Raw genomic sequence first — 19,275 nt, 5'->3', positions numbered from 1 at the left:
ATCAGCCGCTTATCCGGGGTACTATATTCCCCTCAACAGAAATTGCGTTGCCTGAGTTGCGTTGCCTGAGTCAGATATTGTGTCTCGTACACTTCTTTCTGTGCTCCCTAAAGACCATGCTTTCTTTCTGTGAGTATCTGCGGGGACTTGAAGATTACAAGGGATTGCAATTAGTCCAATACTTACTTGTGAATTTACATGAATGAACATTTAAGTGATAGAACAACATTAACATGTTGACTATTCATTAAAAGGGGTTGATAAACTGTGGTAACATAATGTGTCTTTCAGGCAACTTTACTTTACTAAAACAAAACAAAAACAAGATGTACGTAATGATTTAATATTTCTGGTGTGTAGAGTGTTTGTAATATTTTGGCACCATGTCAAAGCACATATGGAGCATGGCATAAAGCTGCCTCAGTCTTAGGGTCCTGGTGTTGTGAATGGATAGCTTACTGGTATACTTGACAAAATGTAGCCATCAAAAATATATGTAGCTTTTACGACAAGTCAAATCTGTGAAAGTGCTGTGGAAAAAGAAGGTCTATTAAAAATTGTCACTTAATATGTAAATCTACAAATGTAGTTGTTTTTCTGAATTCTCTAGTATGCCCTGTGAAGTGAAGCTTCGCTTTGTAGTTCTCTACGGATCTCAGAAAGGTCAAGCCGAGTCCCTCGCTGAAGGAATAGCTGAGGTGGCAGAGGAGCATGGACTGGTTGCTGAGCTCAGTTGCTTGAGCCACAACGAGAAGGTAGCTATCAAACATGATAAGCATTTAACTTAAAGCAGAGCTGTTAACGCCTCTGCTGACTCACGTTAACACATCTGAGTAAATGTGATGCTGCCCGATGATTCAGTGGATGTCATTGTAATGAGTTGTTTTGCATTGATTAGTGGAAACACAACTCACTGGTTAATCATTTGACTGGTTTCAGTACAATTTGGAGAAGGAGACTGCCCCAGTGGTCTTTATTGTGTCTACGACTGGAGATGGGGAACCACCAGACAATGCCCTCCAATTTGTAAAGCGCATTAAGCAGAAGACCCTCTCCACTGACCACTACAAACACCTTTGCTATGCACTTTTAGGTAAATTCTATGACGACAGTCTGAGGAAGCTCCTTTTGCAGTCTATCGGTTGATATTGGCAACTTGATTTGCAAAACATATTAGTACAATTCATTAAAATGTGGAGCACTGCAGTGTTTACTTTCCAAACAGTTGCTTGAGAAATCTTCATCTGTTTCCCTTTGTCTGCTCCAGCTTTAGGAGACACAAATTATGCAAATTTCTGCAACTGTGGAAAGACAATTGAGCGTCGTTTGCAAGAACTTGGAGCAAAACAATTCTATGCGACAGGATATGCAGATGATGGTGTAGGGTAAGTTCTGCAGTATATACAGTGTATCCAACTGTTAGCATTTCAGTCTATGACATACACCCCCCCTCTCTTTTTATTACACTGCTGTGTATAATTTTGTGAGCTTTATTCTCTCCAGGCTGGAGGTGGTTGTGGACCCATGGATTGACGGACTGTGGCAAGCAATCAAAGGGGCCTTATCAAAAATGGCTTCTGACAAGGCTGACTTTTTGAAAGGAGAAGCAGAGGCTTCACCAAAGGAAACTCCTGATTCATCCATACCGCATATCCAACTGAACCTCTTGAGAATAACTGACCACCAAAACTGCGAGTCGATCAAAGCGTCTGCAGAAACGGTCTCCAAATTTTCAACTGCTGCTTCATCTTCAGCTCCTGCTACACAGACTGCTGGTTCTGATCTCAGGCCAGCTCTTCCTACAGGGATCTCTGTGTTGGCGTCGCAGTCTCAAGGTACTGCCAGTGTTTCCACATCAGCACCGAAGACAGAGACCGGGAATGCTGGAGTTCCTCAGGTTTCATTGGCATCCTCACTGACATGCTCCCTCCCGCCGCTGTCCGAGTCGCCTCTTAACGTTCCTGCTCTGCCTCCTGCCTACCTTGAGGTCTCTCTTCAGGAGGAAGACTCAGTGGAACTGGTGAGGAATGATGCTGCTTGAAAGTAAAAAAGCAGTGTTTGTTCCACATTTCAGCTTTCATCTTAAAAATGTTCTCTTTCAGATTGTTGGAGTGTTAAACAAAGAGACGCTCCATGCGGCTCCCTTATCCAGGGCAATTCAGCTGACCAAAGGAGATTCAGTCAAGATGGCTGTTCTCTTAGAGCTGGACATGTCTGTAAGTTTGACAGAATAATGTATATTTTTTAAATCTTCTAAACCTGCAATGAATGCAAATAAATTTTGATTGCAGTTTGGATTTAAGACTGATCTATTCTTTCATTCTTAGGCTCACCCGATGGTGACCTATCATCCGGGGGATTCGTTTGATGTGTTCTGCCCAAACAAAGCCACTGAGGTGGAGGACGTGCTCCACCGATTGGGCCTTCATGACCAGAGGAACCATCAAGTACACATTTCTCTACTTAAAGACACTAAGAAAAAAGGTAAAGCGTGCCTGTCAGTTGATTTGAACTTGCATCCAATGTACTCTTGAAATGAACATTGTAACATAGCATCGGGATTCCCAACAGTTATACAGCACCGACAACACAATTCCTTTAATGATGACGGCACATCGCAAACTCACGTTTGCATTTTCCAAAAGAATCGTATGTTTGTGATGTTCACATCTGTGGTAATTCCCACATGTTCTCTCCTTTCTGGTAACAGGTGCCCAGGTGCCATCCTACATGTCCCAGAACATTTCTCTGCTGTACCTGCTCACATGGTGTCTCGAGATCAGAAGTGTGCCTAAGAAGGTAATGCATGTCTGGACATTGTACTACAGCTCCTTACTTTGTCAATTGCATTGGCACACTGGTTATCAGCATGATAAGATATTGTAATTTTCCAGCTGGAGCACACATTTTATTTCTGTTGTCAAAGCTTGGAGAAAAGTATTGTATTTTATGAAGAAGAGTAATTATATGTTGACAGGAATGTTCCTGTTATTATTTGTATTCCCATGATTTACTGATGATAACAGACGTATGGGTACGATGCCAGGACCACGTCTGGGCCCAGACGAATTGCAAAGGGACTCATAGTTTGGTATGAAAAGCTCAGACAAGATTGAATTTACTAAGTGTCGGCCCTAAACCGAAACGATGACAAACTTGCCTGCTCCTCTGTGCCAATGGAGATAAAACACAGTTGGTGTGTGGAAATGTCAAATGGCCTCAGACTTGAGCTTTGGCAGTGCCTAATTTCTGGCAGCTGATGGGGCGTGCTTGAGTTTCAGTTCATTTCTGACATTTGCAACATTCTTTGAAATACTATTACTGCAGTGACAGGAGCTAACTTTTGGCCCCGTCGTGTACTCCTATTGCGATTTCCATCTCTCAAGTTATTTACACGTTCGTCCAGATTTTTATTGTGCAAGTTAAATGCATTAATAAAAACATTATAGTCTGACCAAAATGAAAGCCATTCATTTCCCTCTGGCAAGAGCTGCATCAGTAGTTTACTGCTCTTTGTACACAGCAGACGGATGCAGCAGCGATTTAAAGCACAAAACAACACAGCACGTATAACGAAGTATCGCTTGCATGATGATGCCACACTGCATACTACACTTTTTAAAAAGACATGTTCTATTTAGTTATTAAGCCTAAAATGATATTGCTGGGTTAGTATAGTAATTTAAGAGACATTAGGGAAATGTTGCTTGCTCCTGATTTCTGCACTGATGTTTTTTTCTTTTTTTTTATCAGAGAAGTGTTTCAACCTTGCATATCAAATTGATAATGAGTCAGAAAGATAGAGTACATCTTAATTGCAACAGCTACCATCAGTTCAATCCTGTACTGTAAATAAGACATGTGCACAGACTGAAACTATTTTTTGTTTTCGGTTAAATTGCTGTCTCGAGACTTACAAGGCTGTAAGAGTTTTATTTTACACCTGTCGGTGTAATTCAAGCAGTTAATCTGTTTTGCTGAAGAAGGGACAGCACCTCTAAGATTTATACTGCCTGATTTCTTTTTTTTTAAATTGTTAAAGATTATCACCACATCCTCTTAGTGAGGACAATTCCCAATAATATTCATCGCGCCATCAAATAGAGAAAGATATAAATTGGAGGACCTAGAATGCCATTTCTACTGAGACAAACGTGAACGTTATTACTGAAGCTATTCAGACTATCAGACGCTATTTCTTTATACTATTCAAATAGTGCTGAAGTGCTGTCATTAAAGTATGAATTGGAAGATGGGGATAATAATTCTTCCAAGACTGCCATAAATCTCTCCATAAAAGCGCTCTATAAACTATAATTATTCACAAAATTTCACAGAACAGTCAGGATGACAAATATTCAGAAGTTGTAATTACTGTATCGGAGTGGATCATCGTTGCAGAATAAAGTAAAATCACTCCAAAAGTTGTTCAGAGTGCCATTTTAATATCTATTTATTATCCTTTTTAATCCTGTAATTTGCATCAGTCTCCAAAAAGATTAACAATAACTGATGAAATACCAACTAAGTAGCAGCTTGTCTTCAGGAAATTTAACGTAGTAATTGATTGCATTAATTGATTTTGATGAATTCGTTTAAGGATTAATGCTAATTGCTCAGTGGCTTCACACTCATTTAAAAACTAAATGGCAATTTTATGAGGATAGAAACTGAATAATAAAATGGCTGTATTCCACAATTGAGCTGGTATCAAGGTCTTCATGTACCTAGAAAACTAACAAAGACTTGGCTTTTATATAAGCTGCAGTCTTTCCCTTCTTCAGCATTTGAAAATGTCTTTAAATGCTTCTTATTTTTACAGTTGTAAATGGAAACACGAGTCAGAAAAAAAATCATGACCATCGTCTCTGACGGAGGTGCAAAGTAACTTCAAGTGACTTGACCTCTGATGCCCGTCTCTCTGTCAGGTGTTTGTGCGAGCGCTGGTGGAGCATACGGGTGACGGCGTGCAGAAGAGGAGACTGCAGGAGCTCTGCAGCAGACAAGGCAACGCGGACTACAACCAGTACGTGAGAGACTGCAGCCTCAGCGTCTTGGAGCTTCTGACAGCCTTCCCGTCCTGCTCGCCTCCTCTCAGCCTCCTCATAGGTCAGACTGCCTGCTGTTATCCATCTCAGTTAGTGAGTCGTGAGGTCCCAAGTTCTCTGAGTCCATGATAATCGGGGTATAAAACATTCGTGAGATGTATTGCATAATGTGAGAACCACCAATGTGACACAATCTGATCAAATATCACATAATTGTTTTTCTTTTACCATTTGTCTTCTAATCTTCATGTCACATAGTTAAATGGGTACATTTTATGCATAACATTTATCCAGATACTAATGAGAAAAACAGGGCACATTTCTGGCACATAAAAAAAAAAGAAGTTTTTTGAGAAAAGAGGATCACACACACACACACGCTGCTCTCGCTCAGCATAACAATTTATTGATCATACCAACGTTTTGATCCTTCTGGACCAACAGTTTTTCAACAGTTTTTTATAGAATTATTATTATAATACATTCACATTTATTTATCCAGGCTTTCATGTCGCCCGAAGCAAATGGGGAATTACAGTGATTGACACGAGATTGGGATTTAGAGTGCACCTGTACAAAATATCAATGGGATAATATACCCCAGAAATATTAATTTATATTTGACAAAGATCTCGGCTTATGTCGAGAGTACCTTCTGTATTTACACATATTTTTCAGGTATGTAGATTTATCTGTCGGGATCCTTTTCATCCAGTAGGGGTCACTGTAGCCCCAGTAAAGATTTATGAGCCCAGTCTCAAGGCTGATTTTGTGAGAGCATTTAATTATACGGAATGGTCAGAGCGTGTACATCAGAGGGCTCCCCAAAGGATCATCTCGTTTCCTTGTCTCATTTTAAATTCATGTAGCTCCAATATCATTTTTGTGTCACATTTCCTGTGAATATAATGGCTGTATTATAGCTGCAAGTCAATTGATATTTTCTCAGTTTACTCATAATTTCCCTCCACGCTAATAATATTTATCTTTTTTTGCGGTTGTCACCCTTTTCTTTAAAGCCAACTATTGGCAGAAGACTAATAAGTGTTCCTAGCTCATTAAGATAGTTGGACGGTCATTCAGTATAGATCTAATAAGCTTTGACTGAAACTTACCAGACAGTGAAATTAGTTGGCTACAGCTTTACATACAAGTTGAGTTGTCCTCTAAAACAGCTGTGTCACAGCTCTTGGCCTTCCCCAATGTCAGTTATTTTTGGCCTATTTGCCAACCACAGCACCTTTTTCAGTGGTGAACTGATGCAGAAATTGGGAATCGCGCCGATCGTGCCCTCGTGAAAAATGTAGCCTTCAGGGCAACAGCTGTTATTTGGAGCACAGGGTGAGCCAGTGAGCTTTGCAAGGGCACAAACGCGCCGGCTCAGTTTGGATCAGTTTGATCATTGCTTAATGGTCAACTCTGACTCTGTGTGTCACTTGTAAAGCACACTGCTGCATTTTTGCACTATTCTTGGTTCATTACCCCGACCCGAAGGGGAGGTGTTTGCTGATCAGAGTTTATGCTGTTATAAATAATGAGGAGAGATGCATCTAAGCCCAGATGTCTTTGGCCAAGTGCATGCTGGGTATAAACTGAGAAAGATACCTGCTTCCCAGAGTCAGTGCTCTTGTTATATGTTCCATTGTTTCACAGCGTGTGTCAGATGAAAACTTTGGGGTCATTGCCCCAGAGAGCTGAATACTGGACATGAGGATCTTTTTCAATTTACTTTACTGCTTAAGGCTCAAATAAAACTTTAACAGGGCGCAGTTTTTCCTCTTTAGCTTTATTGTGACCTGTGGAAGAAAGTAAAGTGAATGTGTGTCTGTATCCCGAAAGGACAGTTCCTCCCTTCCTAATAAAAAAGCTTGAAATTTAAAGTTTCCCGGTCACAGAGAACGCAGTGCATGTCACATATATTCCAACTTTACTCATATAAGATATAATATTATGCCAGCATGCAGGCCCTTTTCTCAGAAGTAACTTGAAATTAGCATTTGTAGGCTATCATCAAAAGACAAACAAAATCTTCGCAAGGAGAATTATTCTTAATGCTTTAATGCCAACAACCTCCCTAATTCCATCTGCAGCCAACAAAATGATCCATCTATCGAAAGAAGCATAACTTTTATGTTCAACCCCATTGCTATCATTTTTTTCTGACTAAAATGGTACCTCTGCATATAAATTGCAGCGCAGAGAGACTTTTGAGATGGAATAGATTATATTGTTGTGCAGTATGATCGATGATACCCCTGAAAATGATAATTTCGGAAAACATAGCAGGGACCCTGGGACTGTATTTTTTTTTTGGGAACAGACACCCTTTTTTTGCAATATATATATTTTTAAGATGTATCCTCAATCCACTCACTGCAACAAAAAAAGCTGCTCTGCACTCGGAGGCTTTAAAAGTGATATATCCTTTGTATCTGCCAGCAGTATCATCATGGTGCAGTGATGGGAGATGAGGGATTGATTGTCCTCTGTTTCGGACATGTGCTGTCACTCTGTGATAGAAACTCCAACACCGTGCAGCTGCGGAGGATTGTGTTAATGTATATGATACACCGCCTGATGGAGACGTGTGTCTTTCCATTGGGTGCTGATGGTGTGGCTGGCTGGCTGGCTGGCTGGCTGGCTGGCTGGCTGGCTGCTGGCTGGCTGCTGGCTGGCTGGCTGGCTGGCTGCTGGCTGGCTGGCTGGCTGGCTGGCTGGCTGGCTGGCTGGCTGGCTGGGACAAACATATTTTGTCCTTAAGGTGATTACTTCCTCCTCTTTTTTTCTTTTCCAGAAATGTTGAAAACATAAAGGATTTTTTTAATCCTCCCTGTTGTTTTCATTATTAGAATAATAATTGGAGTACTATTTACAGCACAAGCATATATATTATAACAAAGCAAGGCCATTGTGTAGTCTTAGCTCAGTTTAATTTTTTTTTCTGAAAAAAAAAAAATTTGTAAAGTTTTTATCAAGTTATGACAAACATTTGTCCATAATATAATAATCACACATGGGATTATTATATTAAATATATAACACGGCATCTTTGTAAAAACATCACATATTGTATATACTTCTGTATTTTGGTGAATAGTATATTTCTCTGCTAAAGAATATCCTGATAAAGGCCTTTTTCTTCATCTCTGAGGCTTTCTCAAAGCAGCCGGCTAACTTAAATGTTTAATATATGAACTCTGTCCTTAAAGAATCGTTGAGATTGCCCCGTGAACATAGCCTCTGCTATTCTTTTTTTCCAGCTTGACATACGGTCTAGTTTAACAACATAACTCTACTGGGCAGGCAAAGGTCTTTCTTATGTAGATAAATCATAAACAACATATCCCTATTGTATCATCCTAGAGGAATGCACTTTTAATTTAGTTTATATGTCATTAGGCTCTAAAAATGGAGTGTTAATCCTTGAGCCGGTTATTTGTTGTTTTATGTATCTGAAAGAATCTGAATTAATGTTTCGTAGAAGGCTGCTGTTTGGCCAAGGCCGATGCTTTCTTTTAAAGTGTTTCATGTATCATCATTAAAAAAAGAAGAAAAAAAAGAGAACCTCTCCGCTCAAAGAGATGGAATGGACGTCAAATTGCGGAGCTGTCTCGCGAACACCCTGAGCTGTTTAGATGTCAGAGAGGGATCCAGAAAAAGAGGCGAGAGCAGATGTAGTCCAGCTGTTTGTCTTTCCCAAGCAATTTAGCAGAAAATGTGTTATTATAAGGCCTAAGCTGGTTCATATTTACTTTTCCAGGGTTTTCCTCGGAGATGCAAATGAAGTGTAGGAGAGTAGATAGCAAGTACATCACGCAAGTCTCCATCACTCTTTTTGCCCACGTCTAATGGTTGGCAGTGGTCAAAGAGTAGCGAATGTCAAATCTTGGGGCTGCCAGGTTAAAAGTTGACTCTCACTCTTAAAAGTTTTCCTTATTTCTCTGACACATTATCACAATTTCAAAGTATACTGCACATTACCCCAAAGAGGGCACCTTCATGCCTGGCATTGAAATCAGGTCTGCATAAGCAATCTGTTTCCTACTGGCTCCACATCTGGACACTTGGGATTCCATAACCCTGAGTTTGTAATTTCATAAATATAGAAGTGTGTCCTAGAAACAAGACTGCGACTTGGGTGGCGGAGGGGGGGTTACTGTGGATAGATTGGTAGGTAGGACGTCTCAATGGGCCGAGATGACTTTCACTCATTTTGTCTGGTCTCTGTCACGGGTGTCTGTGGAACAAAATCAAAAGCGATACAGCTGGATGATTGACAGTTTTGCTTGCCTTTCAGAGCATTTGCCGAAACTGCAGCCCAGGCCTTATTCAGCAGCCAGGTAAGGTGACAACAAATATTGAATGGATGCTTCATTATTTCTGCTTCTATAGCAATGCTTATTTGGAATAACACGTGCATGTCTGTGTCTTATTCGCACCACATTGTCGGAGAGGCTTCCTCATTTTACTGGTGTCTCCCAGCTGCACAATAAGATTAAGACATTGTACAAATACACAGACAATTCATGGAGAAAGACACATTGGATGTGTTTCTCTGTGAATTATAACGTGCCTAATTTTAGAGTTGAAGAATCCACAAAACTGACCACTCACCACTGGTGATTCTAAACAGTATTTGGGTTTTCAAAAGTTTGCAATGAGCAGTGAATTGCTCTGTCAAATTCTCCTTTTCTATCTCTTTGTAATGATGAGGTTTCAATTATGGCACGCGAAGGGAATAATTGATTCATCTCATTTATTTGAAGATGGAACTCTTTTATCATTTATGCAACTGCAACAGAAATATGAACACCCCTCCGCTTATTTGTTTAGATATTTTAAAATACCCACTCAGGAGCCTCTGACAGTGCTGCCTTCTTACACACTGGATTGCATTCTTGATGCTGGAGAAGATTGAAAGAATATATCTGAAAATCACATAGCATTTATTACAAAAACATCCGAAAATCCAGAAAATGCACAATGAATTGTACACAGAGGAGTAGATATATCATTTACGACTTGCAGAGGATGTATTATACTGTACCAAGAAGAAGATGCATACGATTATTGGTGAAATGCTGTTTTTATGTTGGTGCTTTTGGATGAAAAGGGGCAGTTTCAAGCATATTTGTTGGTCTGGTATTCATTCCTTTATAGACCAGATCAAGTTTACATGATAAAACATATTTCACTATTGGCAGTGAGGAAATGCATTGCTGTCCACTGGAGATCTGCTCTTTTGCAGACTGAGCTTTCAGATTACAGCATGTGGCATTTGATAAAGTTGTTATTTTAATTTATTATCAATTATTTGTTTGTGTATATGTATCTGTCTCAAGCCTGTCATGGATTCTCTATGTCAGACTGTAAACATTGTAGTACATGTTATGTTTGCTTTTATTTAATTATAGGGGGATATGTGCTAAAAAAAGTAATGCACTGTAAATGTAGTGTGACCTTTAGCCTTAGCCGGTCATTGATCTGCTCTTCCTGTTAAGCTAGTACCCATTAGTTTTTCAAAGCTCACATGGAAAAGCAACGTTATGTCAAAACGTCTTTGCTCCTCTCATTAGTTGTGTGTGTGTGTGCGCGCGCGTGCGTGCATGTGTGTGTGTGTGTGTGTGTGTATGGAGAGACAGGGAACGGGACAGGAGAGATGGTGGCTGTAGTTTATCAGATGGTGGAGAGACATTAGAGGCCTGCATTATTGATGCTGTGGTCAATAGAGGTCTCCAGTGGCCCACAGGAACTGGAGAGTGAAGGATGAGAGAGCGTGAGAGTTCTTCAGTCGGCAGTTAAGATTGGAACGGAGAGGAGGGAGAGGCAGTTTTATTGAAGCTAGACAGACAGGAAGTTATTTTTTTTTAATCCTCAGCAGTATTTTTTTCGGCGAGGAACAAGCAGACGTCATTGTGTAGATCAGTTATTCCCAACCAGGGATACTTCTATTTTAGTTGGTTTCTTGTTCTATATGTATATTCTATCTAATATATCTCGCTAATCTCTCTCTCTCTCTCTCTATCTATATATATATATATATATATATATATATATATATATATATATATATATATATATATATCTCATCATCACAAACCACAATGCACAATGTTATTTACTACAGTCTAATAATAAAAAAAGGCAGAAAAAAAAGTGTGGCCTACCCCAAGCGAAGGAGTTCAAGTATCTCGGGGTCTTGTTCACGAGTAAGGGTAAGGTGGAGCGGGAGATCGACAGGCGGATCGGTGCGGCTGCAGCTGTAAAACAGGCGCTGTACCGGTCCGTCTTGGTGAAGAGGGAGCTGAGCCGGAAGGCAACGCTCTCCATTTACTGGTCGGTCTACGTTCCAACCCTCACCTATGGCCACGAACTCTGGGTCGTGACCGAAAGAACGAGATCTCGGATACAAGCGGCCGAAATGAGCTTCCTCCGTAGGGTGGCCGGGCTCACCCTTAGAGATAGGGTAAGGAGCTCGGACATCAGGAGGGAGCTTGGAGTCGAGCCGCTGCTCCTTCGTGTCGAAAGGAGTCAGCTGAGGTGGTTCGGGCATCTAGTCAGGATGCCTCCTGGACGCCTCCCATTATAGGTTTTCCAGGCACCTCCAACTGGTAGGAGACCCCGGGGAAGACCGAGGACACGCTGGAGGGATTATATCTCCCGGCTGGCCTTGGAACGCCTTGGGGTCCCCCAGAATGAGCTGGAAAATGCGGGTGAGAGAGAAGTCTGGGTCGGCCTGCTGAACCTGCTGCCGCCGCGACCCGACCCCGGATAAGCGGTTGAAAATGGATGGATGGATGGATATATATATATATATATATATATATATATATATATATATATATATATATGAAGGAATTATTAGTATAGGCTATGTATAATGCATTGCACCATTTATCCTGAAAAATAATTGGATAAATAGTGGGTAGTACAAATGCTATCTTGACCAAACCAACCTAACCATTGACAATTAAATTGTATACAAAAAAGATAATGTAACGATATCCACTTTTATATAACGCAACGTTAAAAATTCCATTGAAAGAACGTGACTGCTAAGTTTTGATGGAGGGTCCTTGAGCTCATCTGACAGTTCTGTGGGGCTACTTTAGAGAAACCACCGGTGTAGATCATGATGTAGCACATGTCCATATTTGTAGTTGTCACATCACATCAGATGTCTATGTACAGCATACTTTGATCCGCTTTTTTCATTATATTTTTCGAAAGGTGGTCTGTGAGTCACTTGGAGCATTGTTGTCTATTCCTGAGAATGTATGCTCCCTCGTAATGCCTGTGCCTCTCTGGTCTGCCCTTGCTTCTTTATGTATGTCGCTCTCTTGTTCACTTTTCTCTGCGTATCTCTATGCTTGTCACTGTCTGTATGCCTTGCACACACACTATTGCTTCCTTCTGTCTTGTCGTCCTCCATCTAAAACTCTCTGTGGTCCCGTCTCTATAGCTCCTGTCTTAGGCACCCAGGAAAGCTTCATTTTGTCTTCAACGTGGTGGAGTTCCCAGCATGCTCTGGGCGGCCTGCGGGGAGGCGAGGCTTGTGTACCGGTTGGCTGTTTGACCTCATCAATCCTGTCCTGTTTTTCCCTGAGAAGGATGAATCCTCCAGCAGCCCTGCTCTGCCAAAGGTAACGAGTACACTGGAAACCGGAGAGCTGAAACTGGATTGTGCAAATCTGTGAACTCTTGGTCCTGGGCCTGGCTGATATATTTCTTGGCCACGGTTGATAAGCTCTTCTTTGCAGGAACAAGTGTTCAGGTGCTGTACTAGTTGCAACCCACTGCAATCATAGGGAGAAAATAAATGCATATAGCCCTCCTGGCTAGGTTGAAATCCTGCTCCACCTAATTTTTGACATCCCTTCTTTTTCTTGAGTTTGGCTAAAACAAAGATGCCAGCTAGACTGCCCATTCTGCTTCAAATATTACAGCTCAAGAGGTTGTTGAGTAGAGTGGAAGACAAATGTAAGCAAGCTGCTGAATTCCAGGTATTCTGGAGTCAACCCGTTTCTACGACATGTCTTAGGCAGCTCTAGAAACTCACTTTTAATGTGGGATGAAAAAAAAAGTGTGAGAGTGTGTACATAATTAAAATTAAAGCAAGTAAATCCTTTCTTCCACAGACTCTATGGAGCTCATGAGCTTTCCCTATTAGTATGTCTTGGAATATTAAGTAGATCAATTAATAGATTGGTCTGCCCACAGTGGCTTCTCAGCTTTGTTGTAATTACTCTCATTATTTTAAATGCTTGCTAATGACCTCTGACTGTAGATCCATGTGAGTTTGAGACCAAACTGCTCCTTCCGGCCTCCCTCTGACCTGTCGGCGCCCTTCATAATGGTCGGACCCGGGACAGGAGTTGCCCCCTTCATTGGCTTCCTTCAGCAAAGGTAATGCAAATGTTATAACTAAAATACTTTCTTTTATCAAAATAAGTAACATTTTTATCAAGTAAAACAGACGTGGTTGGTATTAAGATTTCCCCCTTTTGCAAATGTCTCCGTCACGTGCACGTGGTAACGTACTTGATCCTGCCAATGTTAAACATGTTACAAGATAAGTTGCTGAAGTAGGTCAGCTACATGTTCATGTCAAGCATCAGCAGCATGCAGATTACTCCAGCTAAAATTCTGCAGCCAGTAATTAATATCCGCAGTGTTCAAATGATGTTAAGTGCGCATCATCTATGCATGTTTTTTGAGTAATCTGCTGAGACAATTAAATGAGACCCTACTCAAAGCCAAAAAACATCCACGCCATTTACATCTCATAAGGCATTATAAATCTGCCGGCCAAGACCGTGATCACGTAGGGGATTATTTCAGATGCTTCACTCGTCTCAACAGGAATAAATTAAGCCGTCTCAGATGCACAAGTTTTATGACACGGCCTGTAATGAAGAGCCAAGAGTCAAAGCATCAGATGGAGTGTTATTGATTTGGAAATAAAAAGCCCAGTAGGTGGTGGCTACGTTGTTGGAGTAAATCATCCCTTGTAATTGCTGATGAGCTGGTGTGAGGATATTGACTGTGACCTGAGTGTGCTGTACTTCTGTCCAGCTTCTTATACCCGTAAATCCTCCCAAGGTTCTATCATTTGGGAGAAAACGTGACATTTTGTTTAATTTTCTGACGTTCGGAATTGATGGCTGAATCAAAATTGCAAGATGATGACCTGTCGGAAGGATTTAATGTGACTGAAGCTGATGCCTGTGTGTTGAACCCACAGCCTCCAGGACTTTCTAGAAAGCGGAGTAGGGCCTTGGTAGTCAGATTGACATGTCTAACTCTTGGGTGGCTTTGTATAAATGGGGTTATGCCCCAGTCAACTCCAATTGTCTCTAAATTCCCTGGACGTCTGCTCTGTTGTGGCGGGTGGCATCAGAAGGTGATTGCTCTGAGAAGTGACACGGTGGTGAAATTTTCTGCAGCAGATTTCGGGGAGGATGAGTGGTCATGTGGGTCGAGAGGTGTTTGTGCCTTTGGGATGCAGGAGCACTGAAGATGGCCCACTTTTCTCTTTTTTTTTTTTGGACTGACCGTCACACCGCTTGCAGACAGACTTCACTTCTTGATGATCAAGGTTGAGCCAGAGGGACAGTACTCTGGTGTGATGCAGTAACATGAACATATCGGTCTTACTTTAAAGCTCACTGTGGCGTCCAAACATTGCTCTTTTAAAATCTAAGATATCACAATACACATCTGTTCATAGTTTGTCCTTGCAGACCGGTCTGTTCGAGCAAGCTAAATGTTCAGACCTTGATTAATTTTGCAACGGCAACCCCTTGTCAAATGCATCAATGCAGAGTTCAGTGCTTATTGTAATAAAAAAAATAGAGAGTTTTCTGTGAGAGTATAATGTCATGTGACTCAGCTCGACAGTCTCCTCAGTCGTTTCTCCCTCTCCGTGTCTCTCATCTTCTCCCCTGCCCAGCTGCGTACTTTGCTGGAGGGTTCTAGAAAGCCGTCATGGTGGGCAGCGTTGTACAGAATAACTTGAGATTCCAAACAAAGCCTCGGTGGCTGACGCTGCGCTGTGATCAGAGATAACAATCACTAGTTTGTCAACGGGACGCCGTATCTGCCTCGAGGCCCGAAAAGCAACAACACAACATGGAGACACTTGAAGCTTCCCACCCCGCCCTTCCACCCCACTGTTAATCGATTTGGTTCTGAAAATCATTTGTAGCACTGGTAACAAGCAGAAGAAGCGTCTCTAAAGGTCAGAGGCGCGGGAGATTTTAATACGATCACCCCCCTTCCCTCAGTATTGATTGCTTTGGAAGGATTTTATGGAGAATGTGATTTTCAGTGTTTCTCTATTTAGCTGGGAGCAGTGACAGTTAAACAAATATTGTATTTTAACTGAGTGGTTCGCCTTAATCTCCTGAACAGCTCTAACAAGCTTTTCTTTTGAAAAAAAAGTCAGCTTGCACCGTTTAATATTTACGGTTGCCAGCAGGAATACTTGGCACCGTCACTATGACAACTTTTATTAAAGTTTGTGTGAACAAATATTGAGCTCCTATTTATCTGTCTAACCAGACAGCTGATTCCAATTAGGCTGCAGCATCTTGCTACTCGGCATTGTCCCGTATTATGAAAACATTCAGAATTCAGCACGTTGAATGTGTGTGGCTGTAATTCTGCAATGTAATTTCAGTGATTAAGCCTCAAGCTGTTGTTGTATTAGGCTTTTGTTTTTGTTCTAGTTGTATTTTTATGCCTAAAAAGCTACTCAGCACAGATCTGCAAGTGAAACGGATGAAAGATATGAGATAATTGGGATGTTTACCAATTCTTCACCCCAGCATTCCTTGCAGTCTCCCGCTCCCGCTGTTCATTTGAATGGCACTGAAAGGCAACCGCCTCTGATTTCGACCCCAAACTGAGTGCTCTGTAGATTCTGCCTTCCCTCTGGGATTGTATTGCAGGCGGCTATAGTGTGGGTATGTGATGTGATTTGTATTCAGAGAAAGGCGCCGGTGTGGTCTACTCAGAATGGAATCCAGGTTTTTTCATATTGGTATTGATCCCTGCAGGGCAGGCGGTGAGAGGAGAGAGACGAGCCCACTAAAATGAGTTTACTTGAGGCTGTTTGCAGATCAGAAGAATCTCGTCCAGGATGCTAATGGATGGGATCTGAGCGTTTGGATCGAGTCGGCCAGACGGCTCTGTTGCTGGACCACAGTCACGGACCCAAGGTTCAAACAAACTGCAAGGCTTTTTTTATCAACCCGTCAACTTCTGATTTAATTAATGAGGAAGCTTTTAGTATTTATAATCTGACTTTTGCATTGATATTCTTTTCTAAAGCTCCATTATCGATGGTTTGTTGTAGCTCTATACTTATCTGATCATCGTCAAAATATGTTTGATAAATATATCAATCATTTAGTCTATAAAATGTCAGAAAACAGGGAAATTGTAATTTCAGCTTTGGCTTGCTTAACCCCTTTCTTTCCGAGTGGAGCACAGGTCATCCACAATTGTTCTCCACCTGCCTATTGACCTCCTCCAGCTGTTTCTGGCTCTCCCTTGTTTGTTTTCTCCCACAGATCTTCATTTCTGATGATGTGTCTTCAAGAAGCATTAGTGTGAAAGGAAACTTGTTTGGCAATTTCTTCCAACTGGAACACAATAATTCAACTTTATTTTCAGTCCACATTTTTGCCGAAGGGGTAAAGTCTCTCTGTACTCACCTTAAAACTGAGTTGAAGATGGCGGGATGGAGTTTTAGTGACGCAGGAGAAGTCTTGTGTCCACTGGTTTTTACTATAAAAACAAAAATAAATCACAGAACCAGGCACAAATAATAATGCAAAGCAGAGCATCTGTATGTGTTGAAACCTGTCTGGAGGGGATATTTAATTGTTTCTGTTTCTCAAACTGATCAATTCATGGACTTTCATCATTTCGGCAATAAAGCAGCGTGTTAACTCTTCCTTTTTATGCACCATATAGCTCCACCTTGCATAAGAGTTGGCTGACATTTTGTGACTGCTGAAAAACACAAAGCACGATTCAGTCTGTTGGTGAATAGCAAAGGGTGCTGTTTAGGGGAAGCAGCACCTTATCCTCAGAGTGCAGCAGCGCAGCACAAAGGGCCCAGTCTCAATGCCTCTCTGTGGTATTCCTCCGCCCCTCGTCGTGGTCGCTCACCTCAACACCCGTCTCTCTTCTCTCATCCCCCCTCCCCCTCCCTCCAGACGGGGGGTAACAGATAATGCCGGGCTCTTTGGAGAGTCACCTGACTGATGGCATCATGAAAGGTTGGGGGTCAATTGTTATCTGGGAGAGAGCTGTCACCTTTGCAGCAGGTGCGCGGCACAGATACCGGCATCTTCAGAGCCGCTTTGTGCCGCTGCGTTGCCATTGCCGGCAAAGGATTCTGGGAGCTTCGCCAAACTCCCAAGCCACAAGAGGAATCACTTTTGCTGGAGCCGTTCTTTTGCAGTCGAGCAAAGTTGGACGCACACGCGAAACACAAACACCCACACAGAAAGCGCGAGCCCTAGTTCAATTTTCAGTAACTGTTTATAGTGATGGGCTCCATCCTTCTGTTTGAATGCAATTTAATAATACATTTAATGCCCTCGCTGCAACACGCACAGTCGTTTTCGTGCATTAGGTAATTTTGGCACTCGGTGTACTGTCATTGCAGACGGTGCTTAATGGTGTCACTACTCTTCTTTAACCTCTGCTGTGAGGAAGGACTCCCTCTCCTCCATCTGGTCTGGTCCGCTGTTGGTATTGATTGACTGCTAACGTTCGTTGTTTGACTTTCAGAGAGCAGGAGAGGAAGGAAAAACCCGAGGCCGTATTTGGCGAGACCTGGCTGTTCTTTGGTTGTCGCCACAGAGACGGAGACTACCTTTTCAGGTGAGCTGTGTTTCTTTTTTCAGTTGTCTGGTTATTCACAGAGCGCGTACACTCATTTATTGACATATTCTATACATACTCCGTTTGACCTTTCGTGAGTCAGATGTACTGTACTCCATACCTACATCCCTCTTCACCTGGCCACTGAATATTACATATTGAATCACGCTATCTGTATTCACAATGCAGGTTCTTTGTCCACATTGTGGACACTCAGCACAAGGATGTGTTATCAGTAGGGCTGTCACGATCATAAATCTTTAGTTGACTTTAATTGTCATTCATAAATAATTGCTTACGATTTAATTAACAATTTCTGTTCATTTTAAGCCAAGCGCTCTTTTTCCATGCTTTTTTTTCTTTTCTTTTTGTGCTCAAGGGAGACACTTTATTCACTCAGCGGATGAATACGGACCTGGTTCACTTCCTTATTGTTGCTGCATTTGTAACATTGGTTTTAAGTGCCCTGATTATATGGAAAGAAAACGGACACACAGAGCCAGATTGATCTTCACCGATCAGTAAAAGGGAATAGTTGCATCTTGTTGCCTTGTCTTTGATTGTGACTCAAGGCAGGTAGTTGCAGATAAGTTATGTGACTTTTTTTAAATTGTGGTTGGGTTCTGAAAGACTTTTCTTTTTTAAATCCAACGCTCAGACACTAGCAAATTTCTCATGAAATCTTTCAGCGTGTATTGTTAAAGCCAAAGGGATCACTAGTGATGAACTCACAGCTTCAGCTCTGTTTAGCATCCTTTGGCTACGTTTTTTGGGTTTTTACAGCCCACGACTTCACTGATGTGGTTCCCTCTGTGCTCTCATCGGCATGGTTTCCAGGTTAAATCATTGTACGCTGACATCAGCCTGTGACTAGATCATCGCTCTGATAATTTTTTTGGGCTTCACTTTCTCTCGACTACAAACTAATTGATCGGCTAATGCTAGAATCAGCAGCACGCATGAACTCAATGGTGGTGCGGTGAGCGAGTTCTTTTTCAGGACAACATAGTTGGAATGGATTAGCATCCCTAATCACATGAGAATAGATCACAGAGGATGTTGTTTGTTCCCCTTTGCTTCCTCTATCCCTTCGTAATACACCAGCCAGGTGCTGTGAGCTGGTGTGCTCACAGTGTGGGCTTCTCTGATGAACGCCTCCACAGTGTTGACCAAAGCGTTTAGTCTTAGTTTTATGAGCCACCCGTGAAGAGTTGTCGTCAAATTTAAATAGGTTAGCGGAATAAGAACAGCATACCTGCAGTTGAATTGCCTGCCTGCATTGATCTCTGTTGGATTTCACTAAAAGTACAGTAAATGTAATGCCTGG

General features: G+C 41.7%; 1 protein-coding gene across 1 annotated transcript in view; it reads left to right on the top strand.

The window, feature by feature from the left end:
• Nucleotides 1–611: 611 nt before the first annotated feature.
• mtrr (5-methyltetrahydrofolate-homocysteine methyltransferase reductase) overlaps nucleotides 612–19,275 on the top strand; it is a gene marked incomplete at its 5' end in the record, with an annotated part of 24,510 nt that continues 5,846 nt past the window's right edge. The window contains 12 exons of the mRNA XM_079233937.1: nucleotides 612–755; nucleotides 940–1,093; nucleotides 1,268–1,385; nucleotides 1,504–2,020; nucleotides 2,103–2,216; nucleotides 2,328–2,484; nucleotides 2,711–2,799; nucleotides 4,929–5,109; nucleotides 9,346–9,388; nucleotides 12,511–12,691; nucleotides 13,336–13,454; nucleotides 17,856–17,948. Coding sequence (XP_079090063.1) covers nucleotides 612–755; nucleotides 940–1,093; nucleotides 1,268–1,385; nucleotides 1,504–2,020; nucleotides 2,103–2,216; nucleotides 2,328–2,484; nucleotides 2,711–2,799; nucleotides 4,929–5,109; nucleotides 9,346–9,388; nucleotides 12,511–12,691; nucleotides 13,336–13,454; nucleotides 17,856–17,948 — 1,910 coding nt within the window. The remainder of the gene's footprint in view (nucleotides 756–939; nucleotides 1,094–1,267; nucleotides 1,386–1,503; nucleotides 2,021–2,102; nucleotides 2,217–2,327; nucleotides 2,485–2,710; nucleotides 2,800–4,928; nucleotides 5,110–9,345; nucleotides 9,389–12,510; nucleotides 12,692–13,335; nucleotides 13,455–17,855; nucleotides 17,949–19,275) is intronic.

This window comes from Taurulus bubalis (assembly GCF_910589615.1).
Source record: "Taurulus bubalis genome assembly, chromosome: 18".
Taxonomy (NCBI): Eukaryota; Metazoa; Chordata; class Actinopteri; order Perciformes; family Cottidae; genus Taurulus; species Taurulus bubalis.
This window is presented reverse-complemented; position numbering and strand designations above follow the sequence as displayed.